The sequence below is a fragment of the Nasonia vitripennis genome, chromosome 2 (assembly GCF_009193385.2).
Source record: "Nasonia vitripennis strain AsymCx chromosome 2, Nvit_psr_1.1, whole genome shotgun sequence".
Lineage (NCBI taxonomy): Eukaryota > Metazoa > Arthropoda > Insecta > Hymenoptera > Pteromalidae > Nasonia > Nasonia vitripennis.
Window position 1 is genome coordinate 25,790,411 of NC_045758.1, and position 17,736 is coordinate 25,808,146.

Genomic DNA, 17,736 nt, shown 5'->3' on the forward strand with positions numbered 1-17,736 from the left:
CTCTTATATACTTGACGAGCGCGAAAGTTAAATATAAGGCTAATGAAATTTTGCTCCATGCTAATTAAATGTCAGTATAGATATAGAGCCGGAGTTTAGTTGGAAACTTTTAATTAAAAGTTCAGACTTTTTTCTATTTTGCAAGGAGATTCAATTTTTTAATCCACTACTCTTTTTATCTTATTCGTATTACGTTGTTAAAATGACGTACTTATCACCTACAACGTTTCTTTACGTTAACAAATTTCACGTAACTTATCGTATTGCGATAATTTTTTCAAAAATATGCATTTATAATTTTATTTTTTTTTCAAAGAATTTCGCCGCTAAGTTATATAAAAATCAATTTACTTTTTTTGATTTATCCAAATTAAAAACTAATTTTTCATGAAATAGTCGACGATTCGAATACGTATCATCAAATTTACTATCAAGCTGTAACCCAATACTGGGTGGATTACGATTACCAGCTTGACAACGCCCACTAAAACCGTACGGAGTTTACTCGGAGCGCATCCCATTTTACTGCTAGTCGCGGTGAATTGCTTGTGCAGTAAAAATCTCAGAGACTACTTCGGTTTTGTAATATGTGAAGAATGAAGATTTGAATTTGCATCTAAATTAACTATTAGGCTGACTGCGTCGATTTGTTCATGATAAAAACAATGTCAGCCAAAGTGTGGGGGTGGCTGGTCATTTCACTCATTATCAATTTTAGCGAAGGCTGGCTGGATGAAAGGTACGTTCATACTGTAAATTAATTACGCTAAAATTACGTTGTAATAATATTGTTGAAATTTTGAACCGTTAACCCAAAGTTTGAAACGCCTATCAATCGACAATTCGTCGCACGAGTCGCAGAAGTTTTCGCGTAGTATTAATGATCTTTCTTTTTTAGACCGGTACTAGAATCAATAAATGGCAACTTGTACATATCAAGCGCCAGAGACAAAAATATAACATTGAAAACTCTTGGATCTGGGAACGTCAATATAAATGATATCAACCTTCTGCAAACTGTCTGGGCGGTAAGTCACGAGCTTAATGATCACCTTTTTACGCCCGTTACGTTCAAGTAAAAAAATAGATATTTCGCGGATTATTTTCTCATCTAATGAATTTATTAAGCGCATTCTTCCTAAAAATAGGCTCAAAATGCTTCCCTTCTGGTTGAACGTTGGAAAGTTGGCATACTTGACGACGTTGAATCGACTTTGCAACGTTTGACTCACATTGTCGAAGGACCGAATGGATTGGTGAGAAAGCTGAACGCAATCGAATTTCCTGGCGATTCTACCGTAAACGCCTCGACCATCAACCGACCAACATCACCAGAGACTGAAGTAAATTTTGTTTTGTAAAATACAACTATTCTTGGAACATTCAAAATACATGTAATCGCTTTCTCTTCTTAGGCTTCTACCGCTGTTTCAGCAAGTCGAATTAGAGCATTGAACAGCAGAGTAAGTTAAGAATCTTATAAATGATTTAAATTACATTCCTATAAATAAAATTTTTAATCTTTCGTTTCAGTTACGACGCCTAGAAAACAAAGTTCGATCTATCACTTCAAAGCTGCGCACGAATAATTGCGCCAGTGATCCTTGTCAAAACGGCGGAACGTGCATCAACGGTTACGATTCATTTCAGTGCCACTGCCCACCCGAATGGGAGGTATGAGATACTAATTTTCGATGCTTTATATATTCGAAGTCATAACAAAGAAATATACATAAAAATGTGCTTATTTTCAGGGATCGCTGTGCACAGTAGACGTCAACGAGTGCGATCACTTAGCGGGACGACCAGGTGGATGTCAGAATGGAGCCACTTGTGTGAATCTTCCTGGTACCTTTAGGTACAAGCAAATCGATTACGCTATTACTGTAATCTCGAATTTGCAATTTTAATAAAAAAATGTTTTCTAGATGCAATTGTCCGACGGGTTGGCACGGGTTTCACTGTTCCACTCAAAAGTCAGTGTGCGATCAAGGAAATGATGCTGAGCTTTGCGGAAACGGTATTTGCATCAAGAGCAGCTCGCCTTTGGGATATACTTGCATATGCAAAACGGTAAATCGATTTTCATCAACAGAATGAATTGCATCTTTGCCGACACATGCTTTATTAATAGATTTCATCGATCCTAGCGTGGATTTGATTATACTCCGTTCTCGATTATAAATCTGAAATCCATATTCATAAACAAAGAAATGTAATATTGCGCATTCTTGTTCGCGGCGTCATTCAGGGTTGGGATCACTTGGGTGACAGCGATCCGTCTTGTCGCAAGGATATCGACGAATGTACGTCTAATCGATACCCGTGTTCCGTCAATCCTCTCGTAACCTGTCACAACGTACCAGGAACTTTTTACTGTGGAACTTGTCCAGCTGGATACACGGGAGACGGCTTTAAATGTCAGGATATCGACGAGTGCTTAGTCAATAACGGTGGATGTAGTACGACACCTTTTGTAGAGTGCATCAATACGCTGGTACGTACACCTTTATCGAATTTTTAGTTGAAAAAATCGAATATTCATCTACATTTTTTTTCGCAATTTAGGGTTCCAGAAAATGCGGAGCTTGTCCAAGCGGATATCAAGGGGATGGTGTCAGCTGCTACTACACAGGTTCTTGCAATATAAACAACGGAGGCTGCCACTCTTTGGCTACCTGTCGGGAGGGTCCGAATTCGGAAACGATATGCACATGTCCAACGGGTTATCAAGGATTGGGTAAAGGTCCTCGCGGCTGTGTCCCAGCGGAAAATGCTTGCAGAAGTAATCCTTGCGTTCACGGATCGTGCAACTCCCATGGACTCGATGGATTCAGTTGTACTTGCAGCGCAGGCTACACTGGTAAGACTTTTAATATTCACTTGCACATATATACGTGTTACTTTCAAAGATTATATAAATAGCGTGAAAATGTATTGTCCACTTTAGGTACCAGGTGCGACGTTCCCATCAATCCATGCATTCCGAATCCCTGTCAAAACAACGGGATCTGCCACACTACTCCTCTTGGCAGACGGTACTGCGAATGCACTTCCAGCTACAGCGGCCCATTGTGCGCTACAGCGAGACAATCCTGTGGAGGATTTTTCAGAAATCCTGTCGGTTATGTCGAGTTCCCGGTTGGAGCAGGCAACAAGTATGATCATGGACTCAGTTGCGCTTGGGTTTTATTGACGAATCAAACCATGGTTTTGAACGTTACATTCACGAGATTTTCCTTGGAGACTTCTCATGGCGGGGACGAGTGCAAGCACGATTACGTTCAGGTATAGCGATTAAACGTTCACTCATATAGAGTTTAGAAAAGTGATTGGAAACAAAATGTAAAAATCATTTCAATACTGCAGATCCACGATGGAAAGTCAGCGGGAAGTCACATTTTCGGCAGATATTGCGGCAATAAGTTGCCAAACAACGGGACTATTATATCCACCCACAATTCTCTTTATATCTGGTTCCACTCAGATAATACGATCAACAAAGAGGGATTTGCATTTAATTGGACTTCGATTGAACCCGTTTGTGGCGGTGTATTGAACGAAGAGTATGGATCGATATCGTCTCCTGGATATCCAGGAAAATATCCTACCAATAGAGACTGTTATTGGACTATAAATGTCATGCCTGGCAAGCGGATCGCTTTGCATTTTATAAATTTAATGCTCGAAGAGCACCCCACTTGCGGATTTGATTACCTGGAGGTAAGTCAATATTTTACAAGTTACGTTATACAATTCAGTTTTTATAAATACATTTGTTCTTTAGGTAAATGAAACGAACTATGCCGGTGAACGCCAACTCGGAATTTTCTGTAATCACACGAAACCTGCACCGATCACTACATCAGGATCTCACGTGACTATTCATTTTCATTCTGACAACTCAGGAACTGATGATGGCTTCCACTTATCATTTTTAAGTATCGCTGGTGTGTATTTCAGATGATAAATGATAATATATCCACGGTTTGCTGGTCTCGCATTCATACTCATCTTTATCAATTTTAGGATCACCAGATTGTGGTGGGATATTTACCACTGAGAGTGGAGAAATAACATCGCCGGGATATCATTCAGGAAGTTACAAGCCCGATTTAATTTGCGAATGGGAAATACGTTTACCAGAAAACAGTCGTGTTAAAATAAATTGGTTACATTTCGACGTAGAACAATCACGCAATTGTATGTTTGATGCTGTAGAGGTATGTAAGACTGATCTTGAAAAAAGAATTATGGTATAAAAACTGAACTGTATTCACCAAATTTATAACTTTTAGGTATTCCAAGGAGCGACTACCGACTCTCCACTAGTTGGAAGGTATTGCGGGTCGAGAATACCTCCAACGTTATCAGTTAAATCGAACAAAGTCCTCATCCGTTTTGAAAGTGATATGAGCCTTGAAGAAGGAGGCTTCGTTGTGAAATATGAAGTTGAGTGTGGCGGAACATTTACGGAACCATCTGGAATTATCAAATCACCTTACTATCCTAATTATTATCCAGCATCAAAAGACTGCACTTACTTGATATCTCAGCCGCCGGGAAAGGCGATTGTATTAACTTTTGAATTTATGGACATTGAGGAGGGGTCTACTATTGACAATAAAACAGAATGCTACTTTGATCGAATTGAAATTCGAGATGGCGATACAGGAAATTCCACTTTATTATCAACACTTTGTGGACCATCGCATTTTATGCCTGAAGATCCTATTATTTCAAGTCACAATTACATGTTCCTTGAATTTTTCACGGATGCAAGTATTCACAATCTTGGTTTTAAAGCAAATTATACAACGATCGATAGAGGTATATGCTTTATTCTCTAGATCTGTATTTTATAGAACATTTAAAATACTACTTTTACTTAATCACATGTAATACATCCCATAGAATGCGGCGGCATTTTAAAAGATGGGCCAGGGACCCTTAATATGCCAGGAGCTGGTAAAACTTGGCGTTATAAAGCTGATTGTCTGTGGACCATACGAGCACCGCCCCGTCATTCGATCCAAATCACATGGTTGGCTTACCCACTACGCCAGTCATATGTATCCAACGAATGTGGAGCTAATTACCTAGAGTTAGTTGAAGATTATGGATCGACGAATCCAAAATCTTTAGGAAAGTAAGTTTGCGCATATCCCAATCCTAGACATTTTATTATACTTAAAAAGATTTTGATAATACTCTATACTATTTTTCAGATACTGTCCTTTGCGACCACCGCCACAACTCATGACCACCCAAGGAAATGATTTGACACTACATTATAAATTCACTGGAGATATTTCGGATTTGAATTATGAAGCAACTTATGTTTTCGTTAATGATACCCATCATTGTGGAGGTCACTTCTACGCTGAATCCGGATCAATAAGATCGCCAAATTATCCTGAAAGATATCCCAAAAATAAAGAGTGCGTCTGGATCATTGAAGCTAAGAACAAGTATTTGATAAGTCTTTCTGCTACTTCTTTTGAAATAGAATTGTCGCCGAACTGTGCTTACGATTACTTGGAAATAAGGTGATTATAAATCGAAAAAAAAAATATAATTTTACTCAAACTACTGTAATGCACCGTTCTATTCATAATTTCTGTTTAAAATGAACCATATTTGTATTATACTTTACAGGAGCGGTTCTCAAGAAAATTCTCCTCTACTTGGAAGATTCTGTGGTCAAACTATAAATCAAGAAATTGTTAGTATGACAAATCAAATGTACATAAAGTTTGTGTCGGATTCGTCCTTGCAAGATGCGGGATTTGAGCTCGATTGGCATAGCACTAAGACTGGTAAACTTTGATTTTTTAAAATATTTCTTTGAGACATATGAAAAACCATTTTTTTTTTCATATTTTTGAAAAAATTCTCTAGGTTGTGGAGGAAGTTTACGCACGTCTTCTGGATCGATTATGTCACCGAATTATCCACAAAATTACTACCACCGTGCTGCTTGTACCTGGGATGTTCGCGTTGCCGCGGGAAGTGCTATTCAAATTACTTTCATAGATTTTGATATTGAAGATCATATTAAATGTGGATTTGATTACTTGGAAATATCGGACGTAATTAACGGATACGTTCAAAATCCGCGCAGATATTGTGGGTCTACTAGTCCACCTAATATAGTAACAGACAGTAATCATATCAAGATTACTTTCCGAACTGATGTGTTAACTAATTCACGCGGATTCCATTTGAGATACACAACTGGTAAAGAATCACATATTTCAAATTTGTATCTTTAGAGAGTTTACATGCAACATAACCATATACTTAATTACTTTTTTTTAATCATCCAGATTGCAACAATAAAGTTACTGGATTCCAAGGTGTCATAGAATCTCCCAACTTCCCAAATTCATATGATAACTTGAGCAACTGTTCTTGGACAATATCAGTTCCTCCAGGGAACACTGTTAATTTAACATTTTCTCACTTTAATGTACAAACAGATAATAATGGAATTTGTACAAAAGATTATGTTATGCTTCAAGAAGGCGACAATGATGAACCCAACACTCAAATTATGAAAAAGTGTGGATACGAGAATGAAGTATTGCCTTTAAAAATCTCTTCAACTCAGCGACAGGTTTTCGTATCATTTATATCGGATAGAAGAAGGGTTGCGGGTGGCTTTAGATTGGAGTGGTATGTGGACGGGTGCAGCAAACACTTTACGAAACCCTCTGGCTATTTTACATCTCCTGGTTTTCCACAAGGAGACAAATTTCCACATTCCAGTGTATCATGTCAGTGGTTAATTGAAGTTGATTCAGACCGCAGTATCGAATTAATATTCCATAAACTCGAAACTACTAGAAACCATGCTTGTAGTTACGGTAATCACTTTTTATTTGCATTTTCCATTTATAAGTACAGTTTTTAATTCAAGTAATTTTCAACTGTGTGTATCATTCCAGGTAGTTCTGGCGCTGTGGAAGTATATAATGGCCAGGATGAAAAAGCACCACCACTAGCTCATAATTTATGCTACTCAAGCACACCTGTAACTTTGACTAGTAGCGGAAATCGTATGTTTATTAAATATTCACAGGACACTGCTTATGCTAGTTATGGCTTTGAAGCAATGTATCGTACTACTGCGATCAAATGTGGTGGTAAATTTACTGGACAATCAGGAGCAATCCATTCGCCGAATTATCCGAAAAACTATCCAAGCAACCAGCAATGTGAATGGCTCATAACTGTTGACAAAGATCATGCAGTGAACCTGACTTTTGTAGATTTAGACTTTGAAGCAACCAAAAATTGCACAAATGACTATATAAAGGTATTAAAAATGATCTCTTATTTAGTATTGTCCATAAAGAGTAATAAATCATTTTTTTCATAGATTTATGACGGAGGTTCGAAAGAAGCTCCCCTCCTAGCAACACATTGTCATAATGGAGACGTAGCAATCTATTACGTTTCAAGTGGTAATCAATTGTTAGTTGAAATGAGAACTGATGAATCCATAACAGCGAAGGGTTTTAAGGCTCTTTACAATCGTACATGTGGAGCTACGATTTCTGTAGATGGTCAAGGAATACTGCGTTCTTCTCCAACTCTTCATACATTAGATTCAAACTGCACTTGGATCCTTGCAGCCAACGACCCCGGTAATTACACAAAAATGTGAAAAAGTTAATAGAAAAATGAAACGAAATTTTAATAATACTAAAATATACATTTTTTTGCGTAGGTGACAAAGTCACTTTGACCTTTAGTCATTTAGATTTCGAAAGTCAAGATTGTTCTGAAAATTATTTAGCCATCTACGACGGAGAAGGTTCGGATGGTCCTTTATTAGGGCAAATATGTGATAACAAAATTCCAACACCTTTCTATAGCACTGGCAATGCACTCACAGTACACTTAGCTTCCTCCTACGGGCCATCCGTTGGTGATAAGTTTGATGCAACTTATTCAACACTTAGTACAGGTAGTGTATGATAAGTACTTATTTTAATTATTTTAATCTGATTTCCATTATTTTCAAGTCTATAAGCTAACGACCGATGTGATTTTCAGCTTGTGGGGGAACATATACAGCAGAAAGTGGTACTATTGCAACTCCAAACTATCCTCTTAGTTATCCTAGTAAAGCAGACTGTATTTGGGTTCTTCAAAATGCACCCGGAAATAGAATTTCTTTATCATTTGAAGACTTCGAACTAGTTGATAGTGCAAACTGTGATGTCGATTACCTTGAAATACGAGAAAATGATGGCGTTGGAAAACTAAGAGGCGTTTTTTGTGGAAAGAATATAGAAAGTATTACGTCATCTCAGCCAATATGGATGAGGTTTAGGAGCGCTTCAAATTCTATTGGAAACCCAAAAGGTTTTAAGGCAGAATATAGCTATCTCTTTGGTGATGAGATTGCTGGTGATTTCGGTGAAATCGCATCTCCATTGTATCCACATCCTTATAGAAAAAGCAATACATTTACATGGCGTATAACTGTCGAATTCAACTACGTCATACAATTAGACATTTTAGAGCTAAGTTTGGATAATTATGAAGAATATTGTTACACGTCATTAAAAGTAAATTGTTTATTAATAAAATTCATGATTTTAAATAATAATCTTGATTATTTTGTATTTGCTTATTTCAATGTTGACAGGTATACGACGGTTATAACGATGAAGCGCCTCAACTGAGAGAATTGTGTGGAATTCAAGTTCCCGATGAACCCATTACATCTACAAGTAATGTGGTGTATTTGGAATTTGACAGCACGTACGATTCTGTAGGGAATTTATTCCGCCTGAAATGGATGAAAGTTCCTAAAACGTCTATTAGCGATGAAACCGAAGTTTTTCGAGGTAATTTATCGTTCGACAATGCAAATTTTTTGATAATCTATATGAAATTTGTAAATAAAAAATTCTTGTATTTTCAGATGCTAAGAATGAAGTCATTATTTTGACTCATAACAATGGAAGTTACTCATTGCATTCACCAGGTTACCCAGATGGTTACGAAAATAATCTCAGACATTCCTGGACCTTTATCTCACCTGTTGGATCTCATTTAGTTCTTAGATTTTTAACATTAAATATCGAAGAATCAGAGGAGTGTCTCACAGATTATGTAGCTCTTTACAATGGACATGTGACAACTTTTGATGGTCCTGAAAAACCATTTAAGAAGGTTTGCTTATCCAACGCAACATTAATAAACTATTCAGGTACCAATGTCATGACGGTACAATTTTTCACTGATTCCTCGCAAAACAAAACTGGATTTTCTGCTGTCGTACTAACAGGTAACTAAAAGAAATCGAAATAGCCTTTTAATAATTTGACAAACCATCGATTTTTATTAATATCTCATTATTTCACATAGAATGCGGAGGAACTATCGAGAAATCTATGGGGGTAATCCAAGTGAATAATAGTTTAGAATTTGCTAGACCGCGTCCATATATTTATAATTGTGAGTGGGTCGTAAAAGTAAGGCCTGGAAGACGAATCGCCGTTAAGGTTATTGCGAATAAGATTGAGAGTAGTCAAAAGAAAATTGATGACAACTCTTGTAGATCAAATTATCTAATGGTATGTATCTATTAAAACTTAATCGATAATTTTTGTATATTTTTCCGATTCACGGGCAATTTCTTTATTTCAGTTAAAAAATGGAGAATCCTCTAGCTCACCACTTTTAGGAACAGGCAAATATTGCAATGGAGTCATACCTTCTGTACAAAATACTAGTAGTAATTATCTTTACGTTAAATTAGCTGTTTCTTTTGCATGGGTTGATTTTAAACTACAGTTTAGGTAAGTGCAAATTAACATTTAAAAAATTAAGTGTTCTATTAAAAGTTAACTGACTATTTATAACTTGAATCGCGATTACAGCGAATTGGGTCATGATTGTGGTGGAAGATTCACCCTAAACAAAGGAACAGATTTACAACAAGAGATAACATCTCCAAACTATCCTAACATTCCTTCTCCCCATATTGAATGTGTTTGGACTTTCATGAGTGCCGAAGAAAACCGTCTATCGATACACTTTTTAGACAGATTTGATCTTGCATTTAGTGAAGAGTAAGTTAAAATTCACTTATTAACTCTAACGTAAATATTTGAATTTTTATTTTAATATGAACTTAAAAACTTTAATATGAAATTAAAAAATTTCACAGTTGCGAACAGGAGTATGTTGAAATAAGGGATGGAGGTACAGACATGTCAACTTTATTAGGAAGATTCTGTAAGAATACACCTCCAAGTAGTTTATCAACCAAAGGAAACTTAATGTATGTTCGATATTATACCGATTTACCTGAACCCAGGAATGGATTTAAAGCTTTAATAACAACTGGAGGTAATTTATACAATAATAATTACGTTTAAATTTCAATAAAATGTTTGCTGCATATGTAATTATTTATTGCAGATGTTTGCGGAGGTATTGAAAGAGAAAGTCGTGGAGGTATAATATCTTCACCTAATTGGCCGGAAAGCTATGATTTCAAGAGTCACCATTGTAGCTGGTGGATCATGGCTCCGAACGCAAATCGAGCTATTAAGCTTCAATTCCAAGATCTTGAACTTCCTATTCGTCGAAATTGTTCAAGCACAGATCATATCACAATTTATGAGAAACTTCCAGGAGGTTTTAACAGTAATAACAATTGTATTATTAATTACTTTATCATATTTTTAATGCAATCAGCTTGTAATATTAATCATGAATAATTTATTTAGATACGAAAATAGGGACTTATTGTGGAAAAAATAAACCAGGCGTAATTGATGTTGTGACCAGCGAGGCTTTAGTGGTCTTTGAAAGTTCTTTTACCAATTCAAGGCTTCCTTTCACTAGAGGATTCCGACTGAATTACACGTTTAATAGTGATGGTAAGTTATTATTTATATTTTTCTACAATTTTGCACCCATTGATAAGATTATTACCTTTAAATCATTTGAATCTAGGTTGTGGTGGTACTTTTGATGGTATGCGTGGAGTATTTCAAACCAACGGCTATCCGCGTCCATACTCATCATACAAGTTAGTATACAATTAAAAGAGATAAAACTATTTTTATATTGTTTATAGTTTAATTTTTAAGAAATGTATATAATTTATTCAAGGTATTGCCATTGGAAAATTTCGGTCCCTATAGGCTATCAAGTCAAGGTCGACATTCTGGATCTAGATATTGGCGGGGATAAATATTCCAAGAGTAGTTACGCTTCGGTTAGATATTTATTTAAATCGGGAAATGTTATTTATAAAAGAAATCAAGTTCCTTTAAACTTTTTTCTTTTTAATTCTCGGCGGTAGTTTTACATTAAAAAAAATAATAAAAATCAACTAAACGTTATTTAATTTCAGTTCCATCATGATCCTGATTCAATAGCAATGATAGCCACGCTTCGAGGTGATAACAGTAAATCAACGAGTATATCTAGTTCTTCAAGGTATATGAGTGTATATTACATATCAACCGGAGGTCATCGAGGAATGAAAGCAAGATATACTGCAGTTTTGCCAGCTCGTAAGTTTTATAAACAAATTGCAAAGTTTTATGATCATAATGAATGAATGCATCATGCGTGGAATTTCGAATTTTTTTCAGCTTGTGGAAGAGAATCAAATAGTTGGGAAGATACTTTCAGTAGTCCAGATTTTGCTCCCTACAATGAATCTTCGTTTTACTGCGAATGGGCTATTAAACCACCAGAAATGGCAGACAAAACAATTGATTTAACATTATCTATGACAGTTTCTGGCATAATAAATAAAGGAAAAGGGTCAACTTCATGTAGGAATTATTTGTCATACATAATGATCAAAGGTACAATGTTATATATATATATATATATATATATATATATATATATATATATATATATATGAGTGTGTGTGTGTATAGTTAAGAGTAAATAGAACATACAATACGCGTTTATTTTAGGAGAAGAACCAGTGGCCAAAATTTGCGGAAATCTAACCAAGGATGTTATAACTGTATCGAGTCCTTTTAAACATCACACTATAGAGGTAAAATTTTTTCACGGCTAATATCTGGATAATTTCGAATCAAATTCATCATAACGTTGATGTGTGAATCTACGCAACTTATTATTAATATTACATTATTATTATTATTATTTATTTCAAGGCTATAAACGCCACCATCTCGGGTAAAGTCAATTTCACTATAAATTATAAATGGCATAAATGCGGAGGTATTTTGACGGGACCATCGCATATCCTTCAAGCACCAACAAATATTTCTTATCCTGTACATTGCTCATGGAAAGTCAAATATCCGAGTAACGATGAAACAGTATTAATAACATTCGAAAAAATGAATCTTGGGCCTTGCGAAAAGAGTTTTATACAAATCAAGTATGTATATTATGCAAAGATATAATTCATTGCAATAATCAATCATGAAATTATTTTCCGCTCCTTTTTAGGGGTAGAACATATCGATCACCAATTTTAGGAAAATTCTGCGGGAATGTAAAGCCACAGAATATTGTCACTCCCACAAACGAATTCACGATCGAATATTACGCAACTGAAGAAGTAGGAGATTTCGAACTTTTCCTTGATCCGGCAAACTATGCTTGTGGAGGAGTAATGAAGGGAAAAAGGACCAATATACGTTCGCCAGGGTAGAATATATTAATGATCCAATTATTCCATTGCATATTTAAACATCTCAAAAATGTAATATCAATGTCGTTGCTTGTTATTTCCTTAGATTCCCAAAAAGCTATAGGAACAATACAGAATGCGTTTGGGAAATTGTGGCTAACGTAGGTTATCACATTGGTTTGACCTTTGTGGAAAGATTTAACATAGAAACAAGCAAGGATTGTCAAAATGATTATGTAGAAGTAAGTCAATTTAAGAGGACGAGTTAAGAAGCATGCTATAAGAATTCGAACTTTAAAAAATTTAACACTATTATATCTCGCAGATTTACGAATGGAAAGAATTTCAAAATGACACGGATCAGTGGAAATCTCTAGGAAGAGTTTGCGGGCGTGAACCACCGCCGCCTTTTAACACAACAAATAATAGAATGCTGGTTAAGTTTGTTTCAAACGACAAAATTGAAGGTGAAGGGTTCAAAGCTATTTGGAACTCAAATTGCGGAGGAGTTTACGAAGTGACAGAGAATATAAAATACATTGAATCGCCGAATTATCTTTCAATATACCCTGCTAACAGCTACTGTAATTATACGCTTATTGCTCCCGAGCAACAAGAAATAGTCGTCGATTTTACATACTTTTCCGTAGAAGGTAATTCATCTATTATTATATTTTCAATCAAACAATATTTCGACGCAATAACGTAAATTTTGAATCGTGTTACTCAAAAAATACTATGCTTTTTAGGAAACAGTGCTGATTGCACATTCGACAATGTGACTATTTATTTCTATCAAGGTGACTGGCTACGAAGCCAAAATACGTGGTGCGGTAACAACTCTCCAGGAAGAAAACTCGCAAAGGGTCGAATGGAAATAATATTCAGATCGGATAATTCTGTAAGCCGCGCTGGCTTCAAATTCAAGTATTCCTTCAATGGTAAAAACGAATGAACCGAATGAAATTATTTTTGAATCAACGCGTATTGTTAGATCATGTATCATAACGATACTATATATTTTAGATTGTGGAGGCATTATAACATCACCAAGGATGATAAATCCCGTAATGGAGCATGATCCTGACTCGTTCGGATACATGAGATGCCAGTGGACTGTAGTAGCTCCGCTCAAAAAGAGCGTTTTGTTGCGTTTCGAAGAATTCAATATTTCACAACCTTTCGACAAGTATGAATAAAAAAAGCATTCTAACTTTTATGATATATTTATAGCTGTACAAATCTAATTAACAATCTGATTGTTTTATAAGCTGTATCGCCAATTCGGTGCAAGTATATGAAGGAAATTCGACAAATCAATTGGACCGAAAAGCAAAATTCTGCGGGGATCTAGGTTCCAAGTTGCCAGTCGTGCAATCTAGTGGAAATGTCATGACTATTACCTTTGACGAAGGTGCATACGTGAGAAGAGAAACTAAATTAAAGGCGGCAGTAAGTGAATAAAATGAAAGATGTTGAAATTATACTCCACATAGTTGAAAATTAATCGTTCTCTCGAAGGCGATAGTTGAAAATGAAACTATTCTTTTAGATACTTTTTGTCAACGGTCCTGAACAAGGTTGTGGAGGCAATATAAATGTTACTCGTGAAAGGCAATTCCAGACGCAATCGACCGAGTACTACGAGCCCTTGCAAGACTGCCACTGGCTGATCAACTCGCCACCAGGAACTAATATTCAATTCACTATAAATGAAATCGATATTAAAAACTCAACGTTTAATGATACTCTAGTAAACAAACGCATGTCTTGCTACAGCGATTTCTTAGAAGTAAGTGAATCACACATTCATCGAATTACCCCTGAATGCTCTAATCTGAAAGCAATTATTGGATAACAGGTTCGAGACGGTGGACCTTACGCTGAGCTAATTGGCCATTATTGTGGAAATACTGTTCCTCCACCGATAAGTACCACGTCTAATTTAATCTGGATCAGATTCGTTTCCGATGGAGTTAACGAAGGACGCGGTGTTAGAGCAACACTAAAAACAGTGACGTGTAAGCCCTAAAGCATATAGACGAATTTTAATCGGTAAACTTTGTTACGCATGAATTATAATCTTGTATGTATATACATATACATTGCACAAACAGCACCATGCGGATTGACTAACTTATTCGTCGGCAATGACTCTCAAGTTCTGACGTCTCCAAGTTATCCGAACGCGCACCCATCAGATATCACTTGTAGATGGACTATACGCGAATCCGAGGCCTATAGACACAGAAGAGTGAAAATCAGATTTAGGGATTTCAATTTGGAGGATTCGGAAAAATGTGAAAGTGAATATTTACAAATATCGGATATGGATGTAAGCGCAGTACCATTTTTTCCTTGCATATAAAGAAAAAAGATTTTATTCTAATTCAAATATCTGTTTTAGAGCCGAGCATTTATTAGCGAAGGGTTTGGAGAACAATTTATCGTCGGAGGATCCAAAAATCGGTTCCACAATGTCAAAATAGTAAAGTTTAAATTTGTTTTACTACAATACAAATGCTACATGTCCAATATTTAATACATGATCCCTTCAATCTTTAGGCTAGCCGTGTACCTCTATCATTCTTTAGATACTGCGGTGAAGTAATACCCCATGACTACTTCAGGTAAATTTACTATTCGAACAAGCAACGTTCCGCACAATGAAGTAAAATTAACTCAACCTTTGATAACTCATTTCAGCAATTATAAAAACGTAGAAATAACATACAAAGCAATCGGCAGTCGGGGCAAAAAGGGCTTCAGGCTTGAATACGGCAAAGCTAGTTGCACTCGACGATACACAAGTATACAAGGTAGAATTATTAACGACGACATTACGGATTGCCACATCACAATCGAAGTGGCAAAAAATTCCACTATAAGCATGTACTTCAACCACTTTTTCCTACCGGGATCGCTCGATTGTTCTAAATCTGCTATGGAGGTATGCTTTGAATTTTAATCTAACGTGAATAACTTTGAATGAACTAAAGTTTAAGTGTAAAGACACAATTGTTTGTAATAAAATAACAATATTTTTAGATACGGGACGGAGGACCAGAAGGCAAAATTATACAATCTGTGTGTAACTTTGAAACGCCGAACCCAATATTCAGTACAGGAAATGTTATAAGCATCCATGTTTTTGCTGCCAAAGAGGGAGTTTATCAAAGCAATGCTTACGATATAACGTACACGTCGTCGACAGCAGGTAAAAATCCGCCCTCTTCATCATTATTCCCATACCAGAGTATACAATCGTAATTGTTAAATCCTTTGTTTATAAATGCATAGGAAGAGGATGCGGTGGAGAGCTTTACAATTACGGCGGCACCTTTACATCGCCGTTTTATCCAAATCCTTATCGGAATAGAAGCGTTTGCGTTTGGGAAGTCAGCGTTCCGCGGGGAATGAAAGTTTCTCTACAATTTAGTAATTTCGACATTGGGCCGAAGAATATGTGCGAATCGGATTATTTGACTATATCGGAAGTACAATCTATTGGAGGTGACGAGTCCGTTACGTACTGCGGTGGTGTGAGTAATATTTTTTTCATATTAAACTATTTTCGCTTGAGAAGCATCCGAGGACTGTTGCAAATTCATTCAAGTTTGAGATTCATACGAAACTTTCTCGAACTTCTCTTAAAAGAATTTTATGAAACTTCATCTCGTACCACGTAAAATACCCGAACTGAAACTGAAAAATAAAATGTTTTTTCAGGATACACCAGCAGATTACAAATCGCGAAACGACCGAGTGCTAGTTACATACTCTACCAGCGTGAATAATGGCGGTTCTGGTTGGGTTGCGCACTTTGCAGCACTGTAATTTCATTACTCTTAGCCCGTACATCTTTCATTACTCCATTTGTATAAGCAATCATGATGTTTTTATACTGAGCACAAGCAATCGTGTAAATATACCTGACTACTGTGTGTCAATTTATTGCAATATACTTTTTTAAATCGACCAATCATTGCGTTTTATTTATATTCGAATATAAGGTGATACAACGCCCTCTTCAGGGGTTCTACGGTACTAGAGCAGAGACCAACGTTACCAACGATCTTCAATTCATATTGAATTGATTTGTGCTGTGTCTATTCGTTTTTCCAGAGGTGTCATATATTTAAAATAAACTCAAAATTTACAAGCAGATAATATTACTATATCAAAAAAAAAAAAAAAAACGCAATATACATTTTTTCGTCTACACAATTTACCTCACTGTTGCATCAATTGGCATCTACTTTGCATTATCAGTACACGTAGTAAGAAATAATGGTAGAGTATAAGATAATTTATAATGTATCTTTTGAAAGTACGAAAAAATACTCAATTTGAACTTTTCGCGGAAGTTATGGTCGAAAGTAAGCTAATCGTTGTGAAAACGAGCTCGTAATCGATTTTGCCGGAACCGCGAAATTTAAACTGCACCAGCGTGCACCTTCTATGATACTTTGTCTACGTGAAAATATGAGGTCGAAAACGCATAATTTGAAATTTCAGTAGAGTATATAAATATTCCGTGTCAAAAAACAATAAAAGCACCGTAAGTTTACGCGGTGTCGTAAAACTCGCAGCACCAAAATGCAGCTTACAAGCTCCTTTATTGATCGGCGAATTCTCGCTCGAAGAATTCGCTCACGAGATCAATAAAAGCCCGACGTTAAGTCAACTTCACAAACAACTGACTTCTCTCGCGCATCCCCTCGCAGCGCATCCACAGCCCAATGACGTGTCATCGTCCCAATAGCCAACGACATATTATATACGGGTATACCCTAAATATACTCCCTGCCCTATAACAGAACGACACGAGGCTCACGCTACTCGAAAGCATAAAATCAATCATTTTTAAAACCAACGAGTATAAGCCTTGGTCGCTATACGACACTTCCCAAAGCGCTGACGGCTGCAGAGCGCCGGGCTCACTCGCGCACACATAGCCGAACGCGGTCACAGGTCAGCAAAGCCAGACGCGTGTGTGCAGAGACAGATATACGGCTGTAGCGAGAGTCACGTGTGCGGTGCGTCGGCGCGGAAGCGAAGAAAGCCGAGCACGC

At 36.5% G+C, this 17,736-nt stretch overlaps 1 protein-coding gene across 1 annotated transcript; it reads left to right on the forward strand.

Annotated features, from left to right (window-relative positions):
• The first annotated feature begins 515 nt into the window (after positions 1-515).
• Positions 516-16,643, forward strand: LOC100122004 (cubilin). The gene is made up of 52 exons (XM_031924198.2): positions 516-739; positions 899-1,028; positions 1,149-1,343; positions 1,416-1,463; positions 1,534-1,674; positions 1,755-1,858; positions 1,929-2,073; positions 2,252-2,497; positions 2,569-2,863; positions 2,951-3,288; positions 3,370-3,723; positions 3,788-3,950; positions 4,030-4,223; positions 4,299-4,830; positions 4,915-5,149; positions 5,229-5,549; positions 5,659-5,819; positions 5,902-6,240; positions 6,330-6,869; positions 6,951-7,321; positions 7,385-7,652; positions 7,736-7,975; positions 8,065-8,582; positions 8,663-8,864; positions 8,942-9,307; positions 9,388-9,596; positions 9,670-9,821; positions 9,903-10,094; positions 10,193-10,374; positions 10,447-10,686; positions 10,758-10,910; positions 10,987-11,062; positions 11,146-11,251; positions 11,390-11,552; positions 11,634-11,852; positions 11,970-12,055; positions 12,177-12,406; positions 12,478-12,678; positions 12,768-12,903; positions 12,987-13,314; positions 13,411-13,602; positions 13,688-13,850; positions 13,933-14,113; positions 14,214-14,453; positions 14,523-14,682; positions 14,779-14,996; positions 15,069-15,149; positions 15,227-15,291; positions 15,368-15,611; positions 15,710-15,878; positions 15,962-16,203; positions 16,391-16,643. The coding sequence occupies exons 1-52, from the start codon at positions 654-656 to the stop codon at positions 16,496-16,498; spliced, it is 11,268 nt and encodes a 3,755-aa protein (XP_031780058.1). The 5' UTR covers positions 516-653; the 3' UTR covers positions 16,499-16,643.
• The last annotated feature ends 1,093 nt before the right edge of the window (positions 16,644-17,736 follow it).

Coding starts and splice junctions, on each gene's coding strand:
- LOC100122004 (XM_031924198.2), top strand. CDS start 654: ATGATAAAAACAATGTCAGCCAAAGTGTGGGGGTGGCTGGTCATTTCA. Junction 3,724..3,787: donor GCGGATTTGATTACCTGGAG/GTAAGTCAATAT, acceptor TTTGTTCTTTAG/GTAAATGAAACGAACTATGC. Junction 14,997..15,068: donor TACAAATATCGGATATGGAT/GTAAGCGCAGTA, acceptor TATCTGTTTTAG/AGCCGAGCATTTATTAGCGA.